Source organism: Strix aluco, chromosome 16 (genome assembly GCF_031877795.1).
Source record: "Strix aluco isolate bStrAlu1 chromosome 16, bStrAlu1.hap1, whole genome shotgun sequence".
Lineage (NCBI taxonomy): Eukaryota > Metazoa > Chordata > Aves > Strigiformes > Strigidae > Strix > Strix aluco.
Genome location: NC_133946.1, coordinates 13066709 through 13091988, shown reverse-complemented (window position 1 = coordinate 13091988; position 25280 = coordinate 13066709). Strand labels below are relative to the sequence as shown.

The following is a 25280-nucleotide window of genomic DNA, read 5'->3' as shown; positions in this document are numbered from 1 at the left end:
AGGAAATTATATAAACTGCACTTCAGTATTGCTGGCTTTTTTATATCACACAGACACACTTAGTTCCAGCAAACAAAGGCACAAATCAAGACACAAATTACTTGTGGCTAGATCTAGTTTAATACACAGGAAAGAAAAATAAAGCAACAAAATCCCTAGAAATACACTATAGTTCCATTGACTTACTTCAGCATTTCTCAATGATATCCGCATGTCCAAATTCCCATGAACTCATTAGGGTTTACTGCTTTGATAAAAACTGAGCTGCACTTTAAATTGTATTCCTTCGTTACAGATCTACTTGTGCTTTCCCATACTTGCTACAGTTCTTCTAGACCAGTTTTACATTACAGTGGTATATCAAAGCATAATACACACATTGCCTAATGCTAGTTTTACAGTGCAGCATGCTGTCCAAGTGAAGTGAAAGAGAGTAACATGCTGCTAGCAGAAGCAACAAGTCAGAATAAAGGATAAAAAAAAGTTTCATAAATAGAAGTCAGAATTGCAAACCATCTATTAAAACAAATCCACAGGTAGCAAAATGTGATCGCCCCTAAAGGAAAGCAAAGTGAGCACCAAAACCTGGCCCCACCTTCATTAGCTACTGAGTGCAACTGAGATGAATCTTACTGTTTGCCTGGGCTGAGAACTAACACTTCAAGAAGGTGTCCATAACTGTATACATGCGTTTTTGTGTCTCTGCTATTTCATTCCTAGATTTCTTGGGCTAGGACTTACATTTTTCTAGAAGGTCTAGTGTGTTTTTTTAAAAAAAAAAAAAAAAAAGGAGCGTGTATGTTTCTGACCACATTTCTGTAGACTACTGTAGATGTGAATACAGAACTTTAGAGATGGTGGGGGTGTGTCAGTCTATTTTTACCTTATCTTATCAAGTCTTTTTTTTAATCGAAGTTTTTCCATTCTGTTGAGAACAGAATTTCAGTGCTATGCTCACCTTGCCAAGCGATTTATTTATGATAACTAACAGCAGTATTTTCCATGACTAAATGATGCAAACTCACTTAAAGTAAGATTTTAAAAGCAAGATCAATGACAACTTTCTGCTGGACTGACAATGTTCAATGTGCTCTAAACTAAAATTAGTTTTGTATAAGAAGAGTGGCCTGTAGATTAATTAAATCTTAAGATGTCTATTATTCTTCGCATTAGACAGAGACTCTCATGTTTTCCAGGTGCTTAGTATTACCTGCCCTTGGGACATGGCTCTTGCAGTCCCTGGCCAGGTGCACAATTCTAACTCTGAATATTTCCCATTTTCAGAAGCAGGCTACTGTTATTTTAACAGCAGCACTTTACATTACAGAGGCACACAAACCCCAAACCCTTCCTACATTACCACTTCTGACAAAAGCACTATGCAGTCAGATGTCTGAACACATTCACTTTCATTCATAAAAGTTTTGAAGAAACTTTTGAGTTCTGCTACATCTCCTTTGAAGAGGACATCTTACTAAGAACCACTTCCATGAGGTTTAGGTCTTCTTTAGCCCAAATCTTGTTATAAAAGCAAAAGTATATTGTTTACTGTTTTCCAAGGTTGCATTTACAACAGAACTGTGATCTGGAGGCCCAAGTGGCAGACTAGGGTCTACCTCATACTTGTTTAACTGCGCATTTCATACAACACCGAGCGTTCACGTAGACGCGAGAAGGAACAGGCGGTATCCACGGGTGCCTGTGCTACTCGGCTACAAGCAACCCCAGGGGAAAGGTCAACAAAAGCAATTGCCAACGCTTTGCTCATCTTCTAGGCATGTAACTTGAGTCTTGTTTAGGTGTGTTCTGGTGACAGGAGTTACAAAGAGGCTAAAAATTCATCTGATAGAGATGCCCATGATGGCAGAAAGCCGTAAAAGTCTCTTAAACTCTCCCTTTATTTTGCATCCTTAATACAAGGAGCACAGCTGAAAAGGTATCTTATTTACCTACAATATTTGTAGCTAATCACCTTCATATGTTACACCCTAGGACAATATAATGCTTTTATATTAGTCACACTGAAACCTCTCCATGCTTTCCCAAATTATGATTGTGTCTTTTAGATATCTGCTAACAGCTCAGTTCTCTAGAGAAATGTAGAAACAGTAGGAGTACTGCAGTACCTAAGACGTGTTATACAGACAGTAGCCTCCTACTCCTTGTAAATGGTGCATAGTACAAGCGCCAGTGAATTGTAATGCTAATTCCTAGGAGATGAAACAGTTTTTAAGTTTCCCTGTGAGCACCTTACAAAGTGATATGGTTATAACAGCAGCAGAAATAGACAGACACATTTTGATTGATAAACTAGGAAGCAAAATACCTACTTTGCAATCAGCTCTCAAATAAGTCTCACAGGACATGCTCTAATTCTCAGTGCAGTCGATAGGAAACCATCTACTGACTTTACAGGGAATTGCCTCTAGCCCTTTGAGACTTTGAACCAGTTTCTTACTCCCATAACTGCATTGCCCAAGCAGTGTCAGTTCTTGATCTGGCTAGTACAGAGAGAAAAACCTCCATACTGAGACTACATAATATGCCACAAATTGACCAAAGGGGAAATTATCAACAGGTTACTTTCTGAAGTAAGAAATGCATGACTCTCAAAGCTATTCCTTCATCTACATGCCATACAGGCGAGCACACAGTCTTACACAAAACATTTCTGGAACAGCTGTTTCCTGGGAACCAAAAGCAGTGCTTGGACTTTGCCATAGCAAGGACAACTTCTGTCTATACACCACATAAGGTAAAAAAAGTTAATATGGAAGTTACTATTTTATTACTTTCTAGCACTATTCAGTTAGTGCAGAATATTAAATCAAATTATACCAGTTGAATGATATTTAATGGAATGCTCATGACCTCAGGCATGTTCATGTGAACTTTAAATTCTGCTAATTTGTTACAAACCAGTGAAGTATAAAATACATTGTATAAAGAATGCATTAATTTGACAATGGGCGAGACCATCTTTTTAATGTTTTCAAATGTATTTAAAGAAAACTTCAATAATTTTCAGCCTAAGAAAAAGTCTCCTTATATACAGAAATGAAGTGGTATTAAGAAATATGGAACAGTCATGATTTTGGAGGTAGATGACATCACTGCTGATTAATATTAGGGGACATCTAAAAGTGATGCCCTGGATGTCATGGGACAATTTTTTGCCAGGTTTTAGATCCAAGTTATGCTATTGAAATCAGTGTTGTTCCAGAGATACACATGGAGTGTGTCTCTCACACACACAGAGGTCAGAACATTGTATTAGACTACTACCACAGACCATCAAGTACAGCTTCGATTGTGTAAATGTCAAAGTGTGTCTTAATTATCCAAGTAACTGTGAATTCATAATGATTTCAAATCTAAAGCTCCCTTGCAATGAACACAAGACATGTATAGCCCTTAGCTTAATAAAAAAATCAGAACAAATAGCCTAACAGTTAACAGGAATAATAATGGGGATACCATGGCAATACTGTACTGGAAGTAGTTTCCTACTCGTAGGAGGACTAATCAGTAAGCACCTTCTCACCTGTCCTAGTACTGAATTCTGTATTTAAGACTATTAAAAGCACAGGAGATGGGTTTGCATGTTGGTAAAAGAGGGATTCCCTGAATGTGGTAGCTTCAGAGATCATACTTGGTCAGCTAATTGGGCTTCTTATTTGATTCCTTTTCTGTTTAATAAAAACCTAGACTCCCTGGAAATGCCCAACCTTTTTCAATATAAATTCCCAAAAGAATCTAATGATGGCTTGGCATAATAAATACACTACAGAATGGTTTGTGAAGCAATAACCCTGAAATTAAACAAACCTTACACTCATATTTACAAATAGCCACTAGCAGCAGCTACCTCAACAACACAAAGCAAGCCCACTATGCTGTGCTCGTGCTCAGAGTGCAAATCACCAGTAAAGTACAATTGCCTAGAAACCCCTTACCTGTCCTGCAGATAAACAGTCACTTAGAGAGCTACAAACACAGTCACTTGTGTCGGGAAGGGGGTGGTTATTAAGCAGAACTGCACACACCGTGCACTCGCTGGAATCAGGCTTTGCCGTGCTGCAGATTGAAGTCACTACACCTTACACGGACTATCTGGGGCTGCTCCCCCTTCTTCAGCCAGAAATGCTGACAAATCAGCAGGGCGGAAAGATGTATTGGGCCCCTACAAGATGCATTTTTTCTTTTTTCTTCTTTCCTTCTTTCTTGTCCTTGCCTCTCAGATTCATCCAGGCCTCTGTTAACTTGCCTTGGTAGTACTTTTCCTGAAGTGGTGGAACAAAAATCTCATCGTGAGAATGAATAGCAGTGTCCTACTTTCCTTCTTGTCTGGGTCTTCTCTCAGTCCTCAGAATAACCAGGAACAAGTGTGCAGAAGGACAGAGAAGAGCTTTTCCAGATTCAGGTAGCAGCAGGTCTTACAACTCCATTCACTTCCACAGTGTATTTTGCAGACCATTCGCTAAATATTTTTCTTGCCTTCCTACCTTACCACTGCCTCTAAACAACATTGTTAATTTGTTTTAAGAACCTGTACTTTGCAGACAGCTCATTTAAATATATTGTTATTACAGCACTGTGGGTGAAGGGAAAAGTAGTCAGAAGCCCTAGAGACTCACTGTTTGTACGTATGAGAATGATGCAATTTCTGGATCTAAATAGCAATTCAACATGGAATTACAGGATTCAAACAACAGTTCACATACTAAGAGAGCAGAGGCCAAATTCAGGTATGGTGCAGTCGTGATATTCAATGAAGTCCATTATTGTTATCAAAACCTCTAGATGTAGCAAAAAGCTAAGAGAGTTGTTGACATGCTCTATTTTTGTATGGAAATTATATTGGTAGGAAGGAGGTAGGAACATTAGCATAAATTATTTTTTAGAAGCTCATTACCTCCTGCTGTTTATCATTTGCAATCATTATTTATGACATCACATTTCACTGCTAAAGAGATGACCATGAATTTAGAAAGGCTAGCAAGAATCCTAATGTTGGCTTTAAGCCCCATTTCATTATGATATGCGGAATAAAACCCTATTTCAGAATTATATGTAGGATAAACCACATATAAGCTATTCTCAGTGCATTTGAGTTATCAGCTAGTACTGAACAATCACCAAAGACCACATTGTATTGAACAGACTCCCATAAAGTTTCATCACATGAGGGATGGGGAGGAATAGTCCTACACCTACATCCTTCCAGGGCTCCACTACTCCTTTAACTACCATCTATAGTAGGCTAATGCACCTGAACACCACCACAAAAGCCACCAGCACTAGAAAGCAACATGCACACAGACGTATCTCCGTGTCTGTGTTACATTTATATACACACAGAGCTGAACCCTGAAAAGCTTCAGCAGCAGATGTTTACTTTGCTGAATCAGTTTGCAACCCTTTTTCATAAGCCACGTGTTTATTTCCACTCTCACACTCCCATCAGCAAGAGTAAATAGACAGCGGGTTGGGAAAAATGGAAATTCAAATGCAGTGGATCCAGTAGTCAGACATAGATACCCAGTCTGGACTCTCCAACTCTACGCCTGGGATATCCAAAATCAGCTTTCAGGAAGACAAGGTTCTGCCATATACTGTTCAAGCCCTAGTTCCCCACAGGTCAGCTCTCTCACATCACACAGCATTTTCATTTCTGTTAATGAGAGTTGCCACACTGCATCAGCCCCAGGGAATAGTAAGCAGACATCAAGGTAGTGACCCTCATACAGAGCATTCCTTTGTAGAAACACAAATAAAGAAAGAGCTAAAATTTCTGAGTTCTCTCAAGTTTGTACTCCACCTTTATTGCATCAATCTAATTTGTGACAGAGCTGTGGATAACTTGCAGCAATCATCTCTGAAAGCGCAAACTGCAACCTCTCCACCGCATATGGAAACTGAGTATAAAGACCTTTTGAACATCAAAAGCCGCAGCTCACAGTTTTGTTTCAAGGTCTTCCAGTCTGGTCAGGTTTAAATAGAAAGAACCCTCAAGCTGGTTGTCTCAGAAATAAATCAATGCAGATAATTAACCTATTATTATCATGAGAATTGATTAGCATAAAGAAACAAACAGTGGAGCTATCATACACACCACATTTATATTTGCTGTCCACATGTTGCACCTATTCCTCCGCTCTTTTTCCTCCAACAACCATCAGAATAATTATTCTCAGAGAGCATTAGCTACAGCTCAAGCTGCAGGCATAATTTACACTTCCTTGGAGACCCAATTATAGGTTATAGGAAACAGTTCTGAAGACAACCTCCCACTCTACAGCTTCATATTTATATAACTAAACCCCCCATTGTTTCACTTGTCTTTTGGATCTGGTAACTGAACAACAAAGTGAGAAGGGCTGACTAACTTTAAATCCATTCTAAAATTACTAAATATATACATTATGAACCATTTCCCTCTTTAGAATTACCTTTCTACTTCCCGTTTTAGAAATAAAACATGTATTTGGTGTTGTGGATCTAATTAAAGCAAATGAGTATTCTCCTTCAGAATTAATAGGCGTGATGCATTGCATCACTTGCCTTATATGATTGCATCAAAACAAGGTTATTTGGGTCCTGGAGATATAACAGCTGTAGCACCAAGGCAGCCAAACTGTACTCCACTGTGAGACAAAATACAGTTTAAAGAACTCTGTAGATGTGCTTTTTTTTTTTTTTTTAAAATATACAGACTTAGTACAAGATAAAGCATTCTGCGTTGACACCTGGAGTCTCCTTAAGCCAGTACACCATACTTCTTATGCCAAAACTTCATACTGAAAATGAGCCCGGAGCCAAAGGAGTCCTAGAGCTCAATCTTTTTCTTGAAATAAACCCCCCTGAAGATATCTCTGAACACATTAAATGCAAGTGTGACCAATGCCTGGCCGAGTTTTGGATGTGCCTCACTAACAAGCGTTCACAATTAGAGATCCATGGTTATATATAGCACCTACCTTACAAGCTAAAGAAAAACATATATTTTCAATGGAAGTAATAATATGCAGCAAGTGGAAATCTGTCAACAGTTCCAGTTGAAGTCACATTTGTTCTCTTTAATAGTCTCTCTTTGTTTTATCTGATCGGTTTGCATTTCTCTAATATATAACCCTGTTACAGTTCTTGGCATTTAAGTGGGGATCTCAGACCCTCTCTTGTATGTGGGAAGCTATCATAACACAAGTGTGGACAGTTTTTGACTTATGCACAGAATGTGGATAGAAATTATGCAATCATTTTCTGTGATTTTTGTTATCCAACCTAGAAAAGCACAAAAGGGCAAAGCACATTTTTAAAATAGAATTTCAGAAAAAATAGCTGAACACACAAGTTCAATATAAAAGCATGATACAATTAAATCTACCACTTCCCAAAGCAATTCACAAAGCTGGGCAACTACTAATCACATTTTACAAACATAAAGTGTAACTTACAGGTTAGACAAATTACCCAATTCAGTCACAAAAGGTAAATAATGCCAGGGCTTGATATCGGTTTGCAGAAATCTGCAAGGTGTTCCAGCACATCTCTCCTGATCTGCCTTGTTCTCAGGAGTCCAAATTATGACTAAAGAGTGATTACCTGTGTTTTGGGTTTTTTTAAGAAAAAAAACCTCAACAAAAGTAACTGAGTCTTGCAAAAACATGAACTTCTCACAACAATGCACCTCCACTGCTCCCCATTTAGCTACTTTTGAAATTAATATGTTGGTGATATTTAAAGCACTAAAACAATTTAAATCATTGAACATCTTATGGAGAGGAAGATTTGCAGATAAAGGGTAATTTATTTTGGCACCCACCTCCAACTCAGAAAGGAGGGATAAGCACAGGAACCCAGATGGATCTAGTTTTGAATGTATTCAGAACTCAGTGAGAAAGAGCCAGACTTGAGCAGCCAAGGCAGCATGCAAGAACCAATTTTGTATCTTTTCACATTGTACTGCGAGTGGCAATTCACACAGGTAGGAGCCTGGAAAAGTCCCCATCTGAGAAATTTCCATCTCAGGAGATGAGGGAATTTTCTCCCTCTTTTTCTTACCCAGTCCCTCTTCTTTAAAATTATTCCTTCCCGTACACTAAACAGACTGGAAGCACACAACATGCAGAGCTGCAGAGGAGAAGAATGTGGTTTCTCTGTTACATGAAGAGAGGGAATAAAGAAAGGAAAGTGACACTGGACTGCAGAAAAAGAAAAGAAAGACTGAGAATCCTAAAGTCCCCTTCATATAAGAAGCATACGCAGGAGCCAAACTCACAAAGATAATTTTCTTTTTCACTCAAATTAATTCCAAACTGTCAGTTCTCACAGCTTTGAACAAATTCTGATGTGTATTCAGCTTTTCCATGGCTATCTCAGAGCTTTCATTCATGAGTCATCTTCAACACATATAGGTATAAAAGTAAGTTTCCAACATCACCCCCCACCAAATATCATGACCACTTACCTTCATCTTCTCAGCAATCTTAATACAACAACAATAAACTAGAAAAGAGCTTTATGTTAGTATGGTACTATTTATAGTTAAACATACCAAAAAGCACAAATTCAAGTATGCTTTTGTAGCAAATATCAGATTGACTTCACTTGGAAATATATTTACTTTTTCCATTCTTATATTTTGCTTAAAGAATTCATAGTGAGTGAGGAACACATTTTTCCTAGAGGCAGTATTTCATGTTTACTCAGCTAAAATTATCTAGCACTTGTATTTACAGTTTATCATTGGCACTTATATACAATCATACTTAAAAATAAAACTGAAAATTGAGTTGGTATTGTACTGCCCATAACTCAGCAATCAGTGCAGACAAGACAAGCAACGTTTAGCATCATGCCATCAGAAGATTTCACAAATTGATCCTGGCTGACCTACAGTGGTTGCAGTTTCTGTCATTGACTTAAATAAGAGACACAGATGTTTTGGTTTTGCTGCTCTCCTTGCTCATATATTAACTGAGTCTCTGCACCTGGTGTCTCACTTCATTTACTGGGTCATCACTGTTCATTATGTCTTTAGGCTTGTTCTTTCCCATAGAAGTTCCCTATTTACAAGAGAATGAGGAAGCAAACAGAGAAACTTCAAGAATACAGAAATAAACTAGTATTTTTTCCAATTCGCTATAGACAAATAATTCCTGATCCACTCAGGAGCTTGCACTTCATCCAAGATCACCAAGTGGTATAAATGCACTTTTCCACTTAGCAAACAGACACAAGGAGGAGAGAGGAATGGCTTAGCTGTCAAATGAGGATACATAAAAAGTAATAGAGTGGTTGTTTTCAGCAGCATTTTATTAGGAAGTAGGTCCCTCAGACTTTAAGCCCACTATGATTGGGCATTAAAATTTTTAAGGAGACATTTACTTGAAATGACTGCTTTGCTCTCTTTGTCTTCTTCTCTTACCTTTATTTCTTTTTCTGTCTGTACCCTATGCATGAACAGCCTTTCTCCTTTGCCATTAAGCTAGCCCCTTTTCCTTTACCTTTTGTGTTTTGTTAGCTTTTCAACAGTGATCTCCTAACACTGTTTCCATTTGTTCTCAAACCTGAACTTGTCTAGTTTATGTTACCTCATCAATTCAGATTACCATCACCTCAGGGAAGGTATCTTCTCTTCCTACATGTTTCTGAAATCTGCTATGGAAGAGATAATAAATGATGCCTCTTATTCATCTAAAGTTCAAAGCCTGTGAAAATACAAGTAATCTACATGCCTTTGCTCTCCTTATAAATTAGTAATGAGTCTGGAATGCTTCCCCATGGCAATTAAGACTTATTCAGTTAAAATTACTCTATTCTGTGATCTAAGTCCTGTCTTATTCCAAAAAAGTTACTTATTTTCTATTAACATCACTACCAAACACTGTACAAATAACTTCAGGATTTCAAAAGCCACCGTCACAAAATGCTTCTCATCCTCACTAGTTTACTCAGCTTGTTGAGTCACAGTATATCCTACAGTCAGAGGGTTTAGATAGAGAGAAACCACATTTACAATGAGATAAAAGATGGAGTTTCAGTGTACCGTGGTACACATATTCTAATAAAAATTATTATGACCTCTGTTGAGAACAAAGAACCGGATGTTTTTGTGTTGGTGTTGGTGGGGAGGGGCGGGGGGGAGGGCACGGAAGGGGGAGAGAAGGAAGAATAGAGCTAGCACTACAACTGTTACCATAGAAAGGTCCAGCATGTCTGAAAGATTAGGTAAAGATGTAGCCTAGATGTAGCATCTATTCATTTATTAAGCTAAGTAAATCAAATATTCATAATGTCACACTTGGTAACTGAAACTTAGCCCGTTCTGGAAAATATTAAATGTATAAATGTATACATTAAATGTATAAATACATAAATAAAATGTAGAAAATAATGAAATATTAAATGACTGACATTTCTCTTCAAAACATTGCTGTTGGATGAAAAACATAATGAAGGAGGCTTGTTCCCAACCCACCCTCTGCTCATACAAATCTTGAGTCTCCTAGTTTATTCTTTTAAAGTAGTTCTGTAAAGGAACAGGCTACAAAAAGTACTTCTCAATACATCTATTTTTATAATACTGTAATACAAAGAGGACAAGCCAGAGTTTCCTAAATATTACCTTCATATAGAACTTCATACTCAGTGGGAATACAGCTATATCCTTGAATCAAATCCGGAAGACAGTCCTTACAGAAGGAATGAAGGCAAGGTAGCATCCTGGGGTCTCTCCTCCGCAGGTCCCATTTGCACACCGAACAATTCCTCAACAGATCCAGGGTCTCCATTTCTGCTGGCTGAAGTTTGACATCGAAAACTCGAAGAGTCACAAAATGGCTCATGACAACCCCTTCACTTAACAAAACACCTGATCACTCAAGTGCAAACTAGAAGGCAACAGCGGGATGCATGTTCTCAGAAACATTTATTTAGTCCTTGTGAAGAGGAAGTTCCTTGCAGCTGAAAATCACATACCTGCTTCACAAAAAAGAGTATCTTTGCAGATTGTTGTGCAGGAAAGTGTGGTTTAAGGTTTACAAACCATGATCCCACTATCTCTCTATAGTACTTGCAACTTCTGTAAAAACTGAAGTAATCTGTTCTATTGATCTACTTACAAAGCTGTTACCAGGATGAATTGTCACACGATGTACATTTCCTGCTAGACGCACTGAAAGTGAGCAGTAAAAATGATTATATTCTCTTACTGCTTTTACAATTTCACCTCAATATTTTACAGTTTTCAGGTAAAACAAATAAGCATAACTGTTCATATGTCCATCGTTTCAGCAATGCATGTTAGAAAGCTGCCTTGATAAATGTACAGCATCTTCTGCCAATCTTCTTCACAGAAATTTAATTAAATGCACTTTGCAGTAATCAAATTTCAATTGTCAGGATGACCACAGATCGAATTAGAGACCAAACCTGAGCTTCCCACAAGCAGGACAATGTTCCTCTTACCAACCTAAGCTCCCCAAAGTAAATTGAGAGTTTTGCAGTTCATGTTCCATCCTCGATTCTGAGATTTTGAGAGATGTTGATCAGGTACAGCCTGCAAAGGGAAACTTGAAAGTTGCATCAGAGGAGAAAAAGAAAATAAGAGTCTCATCTCCCCTGGAATCACCCTTCCCGCTGACTGAAGCTCCTGGGGCCGGAGCCCCATGTAGCTGCCATTGCCTTGGCATGGTGACCTTGCTACCAGCAGTACATAACTTGCAGCTACAATCTTCAGATTTCCCCAGCACAGAAAGGCAGCAGCTCTAATCTTAGGGCTATGTATTCTCTTGAGCGATTCTGTCTCGGGGTAGATTCCAGTAGAAATGGTTACTAAGCTTTATGGATACTAAGGTTTATTTTCCACAATGCAAAAAATTATGAATGTCTCAGAAATTCACAGCCAGGAATTTTTTAAGTGTGGCATCCTGAAGTCATTGCTATTTAAAATATTTTAGAAAAAATGGACCATATGTTAAAGTCTGCATCATATTTCACACCCAAGACCCCATTCTAGGAACAAATGAAAATAGGTAGATATCCACCAACTTTACTGAATTCACTTAGACAAATTCCAATCGACCACTAAAATTTATGATTGCAATTTCAAAACTAGAGGTCCCTTTAGAAATGAGCTGTGGTAATTGTACCTGTGGTTTAACTAATAAGCATTATATCAGTGCTTATTATATGAGCTCACTTTTTACAGTGCATCTTCATCAACCATCTTTCGGAGGCAAATGTCATTAGAGCAGCACAGCTTCTCAGCTCGCTCCATCTCTATTGTTTCTTGCAACTACTGTTGCTAAGAAGACAAAGCAGCACCTACAAAAACATGTAATTTCTGCAGTAGGAAGTTGAGGTCTTAGACTATCACATAGTTTAGACAGAGAAACCACAGCCCAGGGCCAAGGCATCCGTACACAGAGAATCAGAGCAAACAAAGCCTAACACTGGGAAATGCTGTATCACCATAAAGGCTAAACCTGTGGCTGAGTGAGCAGAAGCGAGTTACCATACATTTTGATTTATGCTTTTTGCATAACATACGAAACTATGTACAAGTTTGTTGGTAAGAGGGAGAAGGATGAAGGTGATATAAAAGTGTTCAAAATTTCCTGCTGAGACAGGTATGCAAATCAGCTGTCAGGCAGCTGCATTACCAGTGACTTGGCTACGCTGATGGGAAACACCAAGTCCGGCAGCGGCGATTACAAAGAAAACTTAATTGCATTTGGCGATGTGAGGGTAACGAGGCAGGACGCAGGACAGAAACGAAGATGGGGAGAGCTGGGAAGGCAGCTGGCAGGCTGTCACACCTGGAACAGGAAGAAAAATGCTGGCTTTTGGTGTGTCAGCCCAGAGCAAAAGAGCAGTCGTGGCCTTGGGAAGGCAACGGCCACCCCAACACAAATCAAAGGGAAGCATCCAGGACCGGAACTTCCAGTAAAGCATTAATGCATTTCACACAAGAGGTTTGTAATGACACACTCTCATAACTTTATCACTTTATCCTTTCTGTATTTTAGGGATAAATGCTCTGTGCAAGTCTTTCCATTTCCTTTTTCTCAGATTTAATCTGATGACTTTTTTATCTTCTTCCATTAAATGTGGATGTTGCTATACAAGGCTCATTACAGCATTTTAAAACATTATAACATCAATTTTACAAGTTTTGTCTATAACTGCTTCATTAGCAGTACTGTAAGTTGCCAAGAATTTGGAAAACATGGAGTAAAAATATCCCCATCTACCAAAGCATAATGTTTATCAGTTTAAAAAAAAACCCAAATAACAAAAAAAAACCAAAATAGCCAAACAAATAAAAAGGAAGAGCTTTCACATTTAAGAAGTTAGTTAGTCTTTATTTAGCCTCCTCATTTCTCCTATTTTTATGTAGGAAAATCTTTTATTTGGACATCGCGGACAGCCATCCCGGGGGTTTCCTATCAGCCCTCCCAGGAGCTTCTTGCTAAGCCGGTAAATGCAGTTTGTTTGTGACTACACAGCCCTCCCGCACCTCGGAAAGACTCCCCGCCAGTATTTTACCCCAAGAAGGGCGGGTGGGCAGCGGGCAGCCCCGCCTGCCCGAGCCCCAACGGCGGGAAGGACGGAGCCGGCGCCGCACGGCGCGGGGGCGCTGCTGGCTCTGAGGGGAGGGCGCGCGCCCAACCGCCGCCGCCGCGGCAACGGGCGCCCCCGCGCGCCCAACGGGCGCCCCCGCGCGCCCCACGGCCATGAGTGACAGCTGGGGGGCGGGACTAGGGCGGGGCTCCCCGGCCGGGGGCGGGGCCCATTACGTAAGCGGAAGCGGCCTCCCCCGAGGCGCCGCCGGGAGCGGGACGCCGTTGCCATGGCGAGGGGCGGCCGGCCCGGCGCCGCTCCCCGGAGCGCTCGGTGGCTCCCAGCGGGTCCCCCCACCGACACGGCGCCTCCCGGCAGCCGGCCCCGCTTGCGAGGAGCCCGGCCTCACCGGGCTGCGCCAGCGGAGCCCAACGGCTGGACGCGTGGCAGTAGCGGCGAGTCAGCTGGGAAAAGGGCTGTGTAGGAGCGGGAGGCCGCGAACTGCTCGACCTCAAAACCAAAGCTGGATTTATTCCTCCAGACTGTTATTTCGGAAGTCGGCTCAAGGACAGGCAGCCACCAAGGAAGGAGAAGTCCTGTCCCAGCCTCGGTGTAGTATGTTACAGACTCAGCTATGCAAAAAACCCAAAGCCACACAAAATACCCAGGCTTCAGCAGAGCAGAGGTCAGAGCTAGTGGAGCCTGCATGCTTCCCACAAAGAACTTTTTGTACACAAGACTACACAATATGGAAGAATTACTTAAGACATAAATATGTTAAGAATTAAATACCAAAGAATTGAGAGTGGTGTCTGCTATGTGTGTTAGTGAGCCAGCATCACCTACCTCTCGTGGTGTGCACGGGGCACTTCAGCCAAAGTAGAGCCTTCGCTGTCCCTATGATCTGGTCAGCGACCTGGTTACTGACACGAGGGAGTAACAACGCTCCTTATTTTGCAGTCCCACACAACTTACCTTTGAGGATTGAAACGGTTTTGCTTTGGCAGCGGACAAACAGCATCACATATTAGGAAACGGTGGTTCCAGTGGTCACAAAATAAAGTTCACGTACTCTTACATCAGTATCTTAAAAATTGTTCATTTAAGTTATAGATCTTCACAACTAGCAGTACTGCTGGCTAAAATGAACTATTTTATCAAAGCAGTGCATGTCAGATTTACCCTAAAAGGCCTTGAAATTACTGCCAAACACTAAGTTAGTTCATTATCTAGGATCATATCACATGTACTAGAAGGTAATTTGCAGCTATGAGCAGTAATTCAAGACTTCTAGCAGTGAGAATAAAAATTACATGACAGTTTCTATATGCTTTTAGTCTGACACAAGAGCTAACTCATTAGCTTTAAGTAATCGTTTGATATTTACTGTTTGATAGAGTCTGCTTTGGCACGCAGGGTCAAGCCTTGCATTAGCAACTGTAAGTCCTATTTTGATTTTACAACTAAGCAAGCATTATTTTATGTAGTCATTTTAAGCCAAATGCATCAGAAATTCATACAGCGCAGCTCTAGAGCTGTGGCATTGCTTCCTATTAGCTGTAAGGAACATTGAAGCTAGCTGGCACCCTTTCTGTCCCACACATGGTAACGTCAGGAATTACGTACCCTACTTGAGGAGGGTATCAACCGCAAAAGTTACTGAACAGTTACTGTATCAGCTCAGTCATTAAGCAAGTTTCAGTACATTACTGCTGTTATTAACCCTTAAAATCACACCAACTCGGAACTGCCACCTATCAGTCCAGTAACACTGGCAGGAAGCTTTAAAAGCTTTTAGCCTAGTGTGCCACAACTACCAAAAGGCCAGCATGCTGCTGCTACAACTGCTATCAATTAGTGAAATTCAGAATTAGTACGTGCAGAAGCAATTTCATCCTGGGGTGGAAGAAGTCAGCCCGATCTCAAAGAAATCCAACGTGTTCACAAGCTGTGCTCTGGCTAAGATTGCAAAAATGGAGTGTTATACTATCAGTGAAGAGGCAACTTAGGCTAGAGGTGACTATGAGCCTCACATTCTGATGACTACAGGATGCAAACACCCCAGCTGGTACTCAGTACTACACCGGCAGTTTCTAAAAAGCACATGGATTAAGATGGTCTGCGTTTTGTATGCTGGCTGCGATCAGAAGCTAGACAGCTGTCATCCATCTAACAGCAGCTGAAGCACTGGAGGGACAAATGCAAGCGCTTGTTAAGTTAGAAAGGCCTTTGCTTTTGCATGGCATTGTTAATGAAAGTAACCACACTGTTGAACTAAATTCAAAATACATCTTATTTCTATGCATAACGCTGATAAACACCGATCGCTCTTTCTCGGAGGCACAGTTGCCGTTCTGCAGACACACCACACACAACTGTTCTGCACAAAACCCAGTATTACTTGTGAGAAAGCTATGTACTAGGCAGACCCTGTGTCTGCAGAAACCTGCTTGAACTCCTGCTCATGACCAAAGTCTGGCAGTAACAGGGTGGAAAACTTGAATTCTTTCTTCCCACCTAGTTCAGCTATTCCCTACGGTCCCACACTATTCCCACGGATTTCCCCCTTCATTCCCTCCTATACCCCACCCTAGTGGAAATGGGACTAGAATTGTTTTGCTATCACAGAAAGAAGCCTACTGATCACACCACTTACTGAGAGCAATTTCCCACACTAAGTCTCTTTCACACAGCAATCTTTGGCACGCTACTACTCACTTTGCATTGTTCCATTGCATTTCTTTGTCCACACTCTTGCTGTTTCATTCCCAAAGGCCAAGGCAATATCCCGCCAGATTTCACCTAGATGTCATTTTAGTGTACAAAAATCCCCATCAACAGAACAGGAAGTTACCTTTTCAGAGTTAGCTGTAGAGGGGATCACCAACTGAAAGAGCTGCACAAATACAGGAAGATCCGATGTATTTTGCTACCCCATAAAAACAAGGAGGTATTTGTACATGTCAAATGCTGGACACTAGTCAGGCAGTTTCAAACAATAGTAAGAAGCAGTCAAACCACTAATCAAAAATGCCAGAAATAACTAAGCAGACAAGACTTAAGTGTGAAGAGTCTCTGCACAAGTCAGGAAAAAAATAATCAGAAACCTCTGTAAATCAGCACATTTTACATACTGTCTTTATTCAAAAAATTTGAATAAAACAAAGGCCTTTATGCCACAAGCACACAGGCACCACCAACTTCTTTGATCTTCTCCTCTGCTCTTCTACTGAAGAATTTTGCCTTCACAATGACAGGCTGCTTGGGCAGCTTTCCCTTGCCCAGGACTTTGTAGTAGCCCTAGAAAGATGAAAAAACTCATTAAGTGCTTGTAATCAGCTTGCAGGCTCCTCCTACATTGAGACCTGTCTTGCAGTTAAAACCAAAACCATCATCACCACAACTTCATTCAGTGTCTGTCTCCAATATAAAATTGGTATGAATGAAAGAAAAATACCCTGCATGACCTAGTTGAGTTGCATTTGTTCCAAAAAAAAGTGGAAACTGTAAACTGAACTTTTCCTGTTATTTAGAAGCTGGATTTTTTTTTTTTCCCTCCCCATATTCCATATACAGAAAACACTGTGAAAACCACCCTTTCCCCTCTTCTCCAAAGGAGAAAGCAGTTGGCTGCACTCCCAAAGCTATCTACTACTACCCAGTGACTTCTGGTCGGTGCCCTGTACCTGTAGGACATCCTGGTGCTTCTGAACAGCAGAGGATTCTCTGCACATCTTAAAACGTACAGCTGAAGCTTTTTCAAGCTCTCACAGCAATAGCTGTTCTCTACTACTGGAATCCTCTCGTTTCATTCCTGTCCTTTACGTTAAAAGGACAATCACGGCACAAGGTCTGTTTACACTACAGCTACTGAAGCCATCGCTTGTTAGAAGTGGCTTAACTGGCCAATGCAGGCACCTTGATCTGGGACACACAACACACCCACTTGGCAGACCAGCTGGTGTCACTGATTCGGTGGCTGGCTGAGATACGAGACATGGCAGCCAGCGAATACGGATCAGGCATTTATGTCCGAGAGCTATAGCACACCAAGACAATCAAACATGTGAAGATGTGACTCTAGTCTCGATATTACACAAGTGACATATATCAATAAGACTAGTTCTGCCATGTTTTTATACATCCTTTCAGTAAGATTTTAAACATGCAATCTTTCACCACCTTCAAAAGTAAGGGAAGTCCCTGTCCACTATCACACACAAGTAAGAGAAAAAGTTTTTAAAGGACAAAACGTAATAGTGCAAGTACCTGTGTCACTACTTATATGCCAAGATATTTGTCCTGAGAAGTTCACAAATATTCAAGCGCTGTAACTTACAGTTCACCATTTTCCTACTTGGATATGCAAAGCTAAGCTACGCATGAAGTGACCGGGAACTGCAGGTTTGAACAAGAGTAGAAACTTACTGAGCGCACAACATCAATGACTGGGGCCAGGCCAGACTCCTTTTTTGCGTAAATGAGCCTCGTCTGTTCACTGACAAGCGTCCATAGTTTGTCCAAGTTGACAGTAGGACAGAACTTTTGGTTTCTCTTCAAGTGATAGTGTCTCATGCCTACTTTTCCAAAGTAACCAGGATGACTGTGAAAGAAACACATTTCTCATTAGATCACATTTTTAATTTATCCTGAATAAGTAGGACTACAAATTAACACTGAAACAAGCATCTTGATCAAAGCAATCAATCAAAATGTCACATTATACTTTTATTCATATTAATACATTTAGTATTTAAGTGTAATAATCATTAGTATCCAAACCAAGGGAAAATTATTTTCTCTTGAAGTATTTTATTCTCCACTGAACTCACAACTATCTCCCCCTCATTGGTGAGCCTGGTCCCACCCTGTATTTCCAGGGCAACCCCAGCTCAGTGAATCCAGGGAGGTCTGCATTGTCTGAGGAGTTTCAGCACTCCTGTCACTAACCTGGTGACTGACTGAGTCGAGATCGGTCACAGCCAGTGAATATAGATTAGTGGTTACTGTCCGAGTACTCTAGCACACCAGGACAACAGGCGGTGTCCAGATGTGACTCTAGTCTCGGCAAGAAGTGCAGACAACATCCCTTACCTTTACAGTATGCAGCTAAATAGGATGCAGTTTGGATTTAACATAACACTTTGAATTTACATAACATTTTGTGTGTGCATCGTTAAGCAGGGACCATGCTGCAACTGGCAAGTTTGGTCAAGTTTACCATACGCTGCATTGAACTCCCAAAGACATCTGGTTTAAGTGAAAAGGCCTTTGATTTTAGGATAAACGGGGACGTGAGTTGACTGTAACTATAATGCCACACCTCATGTCAGAGGAAAAAACACACAGGATTGCAGGGAATTTTGTTTGTTCACATATAAAAGTTGTTTCGACTTCAGGAACACACATTTTGCTAGTATATATTTCAAATGTTAGCTTACTATTTATCAAAGTTAATCCTGTGATGGTGCATACCACCAGCATTACCACGCCCTCCAGGATGTTTCCTGTGTTTGCCTAAAAAGAAAAATTTAACGTTGTTACACTAAGAATATTACACATAATACTTGAGCATAGAGGTATGTTCAACGTCAGTTTAAGCCAATTACTCTGATTCTATCCCCTCTTCTGAATTTGCTCAATTCAGGGAGATGAGCCAACATAAAAAAAATAACCATAGCATGCTTCTGATTAGCTTGCAGGAGTACAAGAAGACACAAGTGCTAGCACAAGTGGTGTGAGAAGGTAAGAATGGCCAAAGAGTTAGAAGGGATACAGCAGTGCCCCATAAGCTCAAGCTGTCACACAAATAGTACTTCTCGCCCCAGTACTACTCTGAAGTTAAGTTACCAGTCCAGCGAAGTCTAAAAGAATGTGCAAGACTTCAGATCAGCCCATCACTGCGGCATCTGCCCCCCACAGAGCGAACATCATCCGCACACGCTACAGCTTTCAGCACTGCTCGTTACTACCCACAATGTGTGAAGACCCTGCGCATCTTTCTGCGACTCGCGAAGACCCGCAGCAGCCCTCAGCACCAAGGAGGCACCGACGGGCACGCACTCACTGAGGGGCCTCAGCCCACCAGCGGCCGCCTCTCCACTCACCAACGCGGCCGTGGCCGTGGCTAACGTGTCCCCTCAGCTTCCGGGTCTTCCTTAGGCGAGAAGGCTGCGGGAAAGTGAAAAGAGCAGCCATGAGCAAAACGGGCGGCAAGAGGCTGGGCTACCACCCGCCCTCCCGCGGGGCCGGCGCTGCTCCGAGGCCGCGGTCCCCTCGGCGGCCGCACAGCCAGGCGCCATGGCGGGCCAGCCCCGCCGGGGGAAGGCCCAAGCGGCCTCAGCGCACCGCTCTCCCTCGCCGCGCCCTGAGCGGGCCGCGAGGTCGGAGAATCGCCTCCCCCCCACCCCCCGCCGCTCCCCAGCCACGTCCCGCCGCGACAGCAGGGGTGGCGACGGGGCCCCCAGCCCGGCCCGGCCCGGCCCCGGCGGCGGCACCCACCATCTTGTCGGCGTGCGCGAGGGAAGAGAAAGAGCGCGGCCCTCGCGAGAGCGGGGAAAGGCACGCGGGGGCGGTGGGAGGGGCCGGGCGGGCCGAGCTCTCGCGAGGCTTCGCGGAGGCACCCGGAGCGGTGGGGGCTGAGTCTCGCGAGATCCGCCGCGGCGTGGTAGAGGCGGGCGGGGTGGGCCGGGCGAGACCGGCGCCGGTGGCCGGTCAGGACGAGCTGACCTGCGCTTCTGCAGCGTTTCAGGCGGTTTCTGAAGCGGGAGCGGGCTGGGGGCGCGGCGCCGGCATAGCTGGCCGGTCACCCGCGGCTGCGACGGGACGCACCGGTGCCAGGGCTGCGGGCACCGCACCGGCTGCCACCGCTGGGCCCGCCCCGCGCCTGCGGCTGGGGCAGCAGCCCTGGCCAGCTGCCCGCTCCGGGCCTTGCATTTAGCGGGCTTACTGACAGGCACAGCTTGCTTTCTCTGCCCGCTGTGGTCCGTAGCAAAAGTAGGATTTTGAGCAGAACTTCGGAAAATAGGCAAGCTTGGTCACTTTATTAAGCACCAACAACAATGGGAAAATAAATACTATGTACTTAAACACAACTGTCTGCCACACTAGAGTAACAATTCCTGGAGAGTGTTACTGATTCTCAAACTTGTTTTCTATGTATTTATACCATAAGACTTTAAAAAAATATTCACCAATCGAAAACATGGCACTCAGTACTGGATTTGTTTTACTTTGGCATTTCCTTCTCAGTTAAATGGTGCACTAGTAATGTTCCATGCTCGGGAACACTTAGTTTTAACAACGACTATAGAAGGCAAAATAATACACCTCCTATTTTTCATTCTGATCCTTTCAAATGCTGCCCTCTGGGTAACACTGGGATTGTTTTATATAGCCATAGTTTGAGGATCCAGAAGGCACCTGCAAATTTTTTGAAACATCATCTCACCTTGTCCAGTATTCTCCTCTGATTCACATTACAAAAACTGGAACAACATGTCGATGGGTAATATGTTCAAAAGCTTTCTACTTAGATTTTTAAAGTGCAGATGGAGGCAAACAGCTTTGGTGTGGGAGATGGGTTTTACAGTGCCACATTCTTCAGTATTCCGTGGCTTCTTCTTGCCTTTGTAGCAACTCTGCAGCACTTCTTTCAGCTGATGTTTTATTCATAATTTTCTTAAGAAGAGTATGTATTTTCCCAGATGGTTACTAGCAACTTTTTATAAAATGGCCACAATCCACCTGTACAAGTGAAGTTACTCCTTCCACTCTGAAGAACTACATCTCGAAGTCATTCTGGACCTTACAGCGTATCATGGTGTAAAAGTAATGGAAATTAATGTTTGTGATTACATTTCCATTGAATCAAAAGGACTTGATAATTTACAGACATTTCATGTACATTTAAGAAGCTTTTGTATATACACAAGTGTGAGGGAGGGAAGAAAAAAAGGAAATTACTTCACCTTTTTTGCGAATAATCCCTCAATTTTGTTCTATGAGGCTGATAGCAAACCAGAACCACTGTCAGGTTAGGAACTGCGCAAGCCTCAAAGCCAATCTAACTAAAGAAGTCATGCTGCAAATGAAAAAAAATACAGTGTTTGGTTTGGGGTTTTTTTTTAAAGGTAAGAAGCTTTATCTAATTTTCATTAGCTGTCAGACTTGCAAACATATTCAAGTATTTTGTATTTTCTTCTTCAGACTAAGGGAAAACTTACAGACAGAATCTCAACAGGAGTTATGTTACCAGACCAAAGATGAATGTGGTACTTGGGCAACATTCACAGCTGTGCAGAGGCCATGGCAAGCTGTCCTGCTGAAAAGCCTTCACTGAAATGGAAACACCACCTAAGCAGACTGAAGTTAATGCAAAAGAAAAGCAGACTCTCATGAAACGTAGGTGATCAGCTCATCAGAAATAAGTCTGTCTGCTACAAGCTGCTCATACCCTACTCTGATCACCTACCAAGGTAGCACAAAACCAGACTGAAAATACCACAGATCAGGAGCAGTATCTATGATACAATGACAAAAAGTAATTTGCTGCTAACCCATGCCAAGAAAAAAAAAAAATGCTTTAAAGAGATGCTTCTGTTAGAAAAAAATTAACAGGGATATAAAACGCCTTGTCTCAGCCCTAGTGAAAAACATTGAAAAAAAATCAAACTATGTCATGAAATAGCAAACCTACTAAAAGACAGGTTCATAATAACCATTTTATACTTTAATTACAAATTCATTTAAAAAATCACAGGAAAGTTACTGGGTTTGTACCTACTCAACATCAGAAACTGCAGAGGTTTGCAAGGAATATAAACAAACAGGTATATTTACAGAGTTTATTAGAAACCATACATACATACACTAGGAAAGGATGTACTGTACCTACTCGTTGCAGCTTGCATGTCAAAGAACTGAGATCTCCTCAGGTTTAGCAGTCTTAATGCAGAATGGATTACAAGTAGTTTACTGACCATAGTTCAAACCAAGTGGAAGTTTTGTATTGTGAACCAAGTACCTTATTATCAAGTTACTTTGTTATTTCTTTTAAAATTAATTAGAAGGAAAAAAAAATGCCAACTCCGCCACATGAAAGCGGCCCCTGTGCGTACAACCTCTCCCACGTACCCGAGTTCATTCACCCCCGCAGTATCCAGGCATCAGTGTAGCTCTCACAAACATCCCGTGAAGTCAGTGGTTCTGCTGAGACAGTCAGCTGCACATAATCAGCTATTCAGTTTTGCACCAAGCATAACTCAATTCATACTAAGAAAAAAAAGCACCTGTTATTCTCAGGAATATACAAATATTTACCACAGTTTTCCTTGCTCATTACAAAATCAGTTACAAAAGCTTACAGCACATTATGTACAAATTCTACCCAAATACATAAAGGAGCCATCATCTGGCACACTAACAGCATCAGTTGGCACTTAAAGCTGTGGTCAGCTTGCTCCACTCTCCTCCCGCACCAAACTCTGAAACGCTGCAGGTGTCTCACGTGCAGTGTCATGAATAGTCTTTGGGTTGGTATTTCCGCAGAAAGGCGTTAGTTCTTCTTGTGAAGGAACTTCATTTTGTTGCCTAAAGAAAGCACACCATCAGTCTCCAGCACATACTGAAAAGCCAAGGGCAATCAAAGGTGACTTAACAAATAGGTCTAATTTGTAACGTAATTGCTGTAGAGTAACTCTTCTACTTAATACCTGCAGGAACAGCCAACTAATCCTGAGTGGTCAGCCGCCTGCCTTTTCTCTTCTGCCATTATGGTTTGGTTCCCCCGAAGCATTAACAAGGATCATAATTAAGACTGGTTTTGTCAGCTTTAAGTATGCTTTCATTGTTTTCTTATATCCTATCACATTGAAACTGCTTGACTATCTGATTTCATCTCAGCCAAGGCTTTTTTTAAAATTAAAAGAGAAAAATACATGAAAATTCATTTCAGAAATACTTCTACAGATTTTCCTCACCAAGGCCTCGCAGAAACTTGTTTACTCCACTTTGTTCCGTGTCTGGAAGCTCTTCCAAATACTGTTCAACCCTCTGCTCGAAGAGACCTGTGGGAGAGGGGAGAAAAGGGAGCTGGGGCGAGCTCTGTCAGGCTGAATCCGTTTCCCCCGGCCCCTCTGCGCACTCCCAGCTTTTTACTTTTGCAGTCCTTCGCCCCTGTAACGCTGTAAAATTTTACTGCCGGTAAGGGGCTGCTCAGTTTCCCGCGGCGCCAGGGCAGGTATGGCGAGCCGCAGGCGTGACGCGAGGGGTGACGGATTGGGGGGCGGTGCCGCCCGCCGCTGCTGCCGCTCCGCCCGCCCTCATGTCGGTCGCGCTTTCCGCCGACTCCGGCCTCCGGTCCGGGTGATGCCGGCACCGCGGCTGCAGCCCGGGAAGCGGCTCGGCCGCCCCAGCAAGGTCGGAGCGCCCCGGGCCGCTGGGCCGCGCCTCCCGCTCCCTGCCGCCGCCAGAGGCGGTCGCGGCTGCACAGCCCCTTCGCGCCCTGCGGCGGCGGGCACCGCCCGCGAGCCGGGCCTGGGCCTGGGCCTGGGCTCCGGCCCCCGCCGGTGCCCGCGCAGCTCCCGCCGGTGGCGCTGCAGCGCCAGGCGCGGCCTGGCTGCGGTGTGGCTCGCGCGGGCGGCGGGCCGGTTGCCCGCCTGGCCAGCCGGGCCTGCTCTTGGGAGCGCTCTCAGCGTTTCCCGGGAGCGCCGGCAGGCCGCCGCGGGGTGGTTTGCCCTCAGGGACGGGCTGCGCCCCTGGTCGGAGTGTGCCCTTTTCGCCTGAGTGATTGAAGGCGCTCGGATGTGAATATTCTTGTGGCTAAAGGCTTTGCATTCTCACCGCCACAGCCACCATAGGCCCACAAGCAGCAGACGATGTGTTTTGGGAGATCTGTCGGCCGTACAGAATTTGCTCAGCCGTGATGGTACACAGGGACAGTAACCACAGGGTCAGTGCAAAACACAAGTAACCTGCACTGCAGGGAAGAAAACCACCCTTACCTTTTGCCCTGCATTTTCTCAGCTCTCTGTCCTGGATGAAGCCAGCAAACATTTGCGATTCCATAAAAACTTCCAAGAAGCGGCGGATACTCTTGGAGGCCACAGATTTACGGAAAGCCTCCCTTTGGAAGGCACGCTCTCCTTTTTCATTCTGGGTTAGGAACAGGGAATAATGGCCAACTGTCTCCACAAAGAATCGGATAAAAACCTCAGACACTAATCCATTCAGGGTGTTACATTCTGCAAAATAAGGCGCAATAAAACACCAAAATCAGCTGCTACCAGAGCTGTCAGCATTGTCATCCACACAGGGCCAGGTACTGTCATCGAGCGGTGTACTGATGCCATGATAGTAACTGAAGGGAGTTGTACCCGCTCCGTGCAGACCTGGATATACATCAGATAAGGTAACAGCTTCACAATCAAGAGTGCCAGTCCACATATAATTGGTGTATCATAACCAAGAGTCAATGAGAAATACAAATCCTCAGGAAACAGCTCAGAAAATTAAAAAATTTATGGGTGATTCATCAAAATTATACTTCATATTTTAACTCTTGAGTAAGTTTTCCTGAGAAGCTTCTGAATGACAGAATTAAAATATTTGCTCTGGGGATAGTAAGTCTTTACCAAGAACTGATCAAAAAGAGTATGTTGTAAAGTTTAGGTTTTCATAATTTCTGAGGTGTTAAAATAGTTTTACATATG

At 42.7% G+C, this 25280-nt stretch overlaps 3 protein-coding genes and 2 non-coding genes across 11 annotated transcripts in view; all 5 read right to left on the bottom strand.

Annotated features, from left to right (window-relative positions):
• The window catches only part of TRIM66 (tripartite motif containing 66), a 49482-nt gene extending 38599 nt beyond the window's left edge, over positions 1-10883 (bottom strand). Inside the window, exon 1 of the mRNA XM_074841825.1 lies at positions 10631-10883. Coding sequence (XP_074697926.1) covers positions 10631-10850 — 220 coding nt within the window. The 5' untranslated portion in view covers positions 10851-10883. The remainder of the gene's footprint in view (positions 1-10630) is intronic.
• A 5798-nt stretch (positions 10884-16681) lies between these two features.
• On the bottom strand, positions 16682-20268 carry RPL27A (ribosomal protein L27a). Its single transcript, XM_074841783.1, has 5 exons — positions 20071-20268; positions 19677-19740; positions 19011-19086; positions 17998-18172; positions 16682-16869 (listed from the first exon to the last, which is right to left on the bottom strand). The coding sequence occupies exons 1-5, from the start codon at positions 20071-20073 to the stop codon at positions 16741-16743; spliced, it is 447 nt and encodes a 148-aa protein (XP_074697884.1). The 5' UTR covers positions 20074-20268; the 3' UTR covers positions 16682-16740.
• Positions 17529-17660, bottom strand: LOC141931062 (small nucleolar RNA SNORA3/SNORA45 family). The gene has a single exon (XR_012625486.1). It is a non-coding gene; the product is annotated as a small nucleolar RNA SNORA3/SNORA45 family (small nucleolar RNA).
• On the bottom strand, positions 18507-18638 carry LOC141931061 (small nucleolar RNA SNORA3/SNORA45 family). The gene has a single exon (XR_012625485.1). It is a non-coding gene; the product is annotated as a small nucleolar RNA SNORA3/SNORA45 family (small nucleolar RNA).
• A 2010-nt stretch (positions 20269-22278) lies between the features above and the next one.
• DENND2B (DENN domain containing 2B) overlaps positions 22279-25280 on the bottom strand; it is a 177704-nt gene continuing 174702 nt past the window's right edge. For all 7 annotated transcript variants that reach the window (XM_074841776.1, XM_074841779.1, XM_074841778.1 and 4 more), the window contains 3 exons: positions 24573-24812; positions 23550-23636; positions 22279-23160 (listed from right to left, as the gene is read on the bottom strand). In XM_074841776.1, coding sequence (XP_074697877.1) covers positions 23126-23160; positions 23550-23636; positions 24573-24812 — 362 coding nt within the window. In that variant the 3' untranslated portion in view covers positions 22279-23125. The remainder of the gene's footprint in view (positions 23161-23549; positions 23637-24572; positions 24813-25280) is intronic.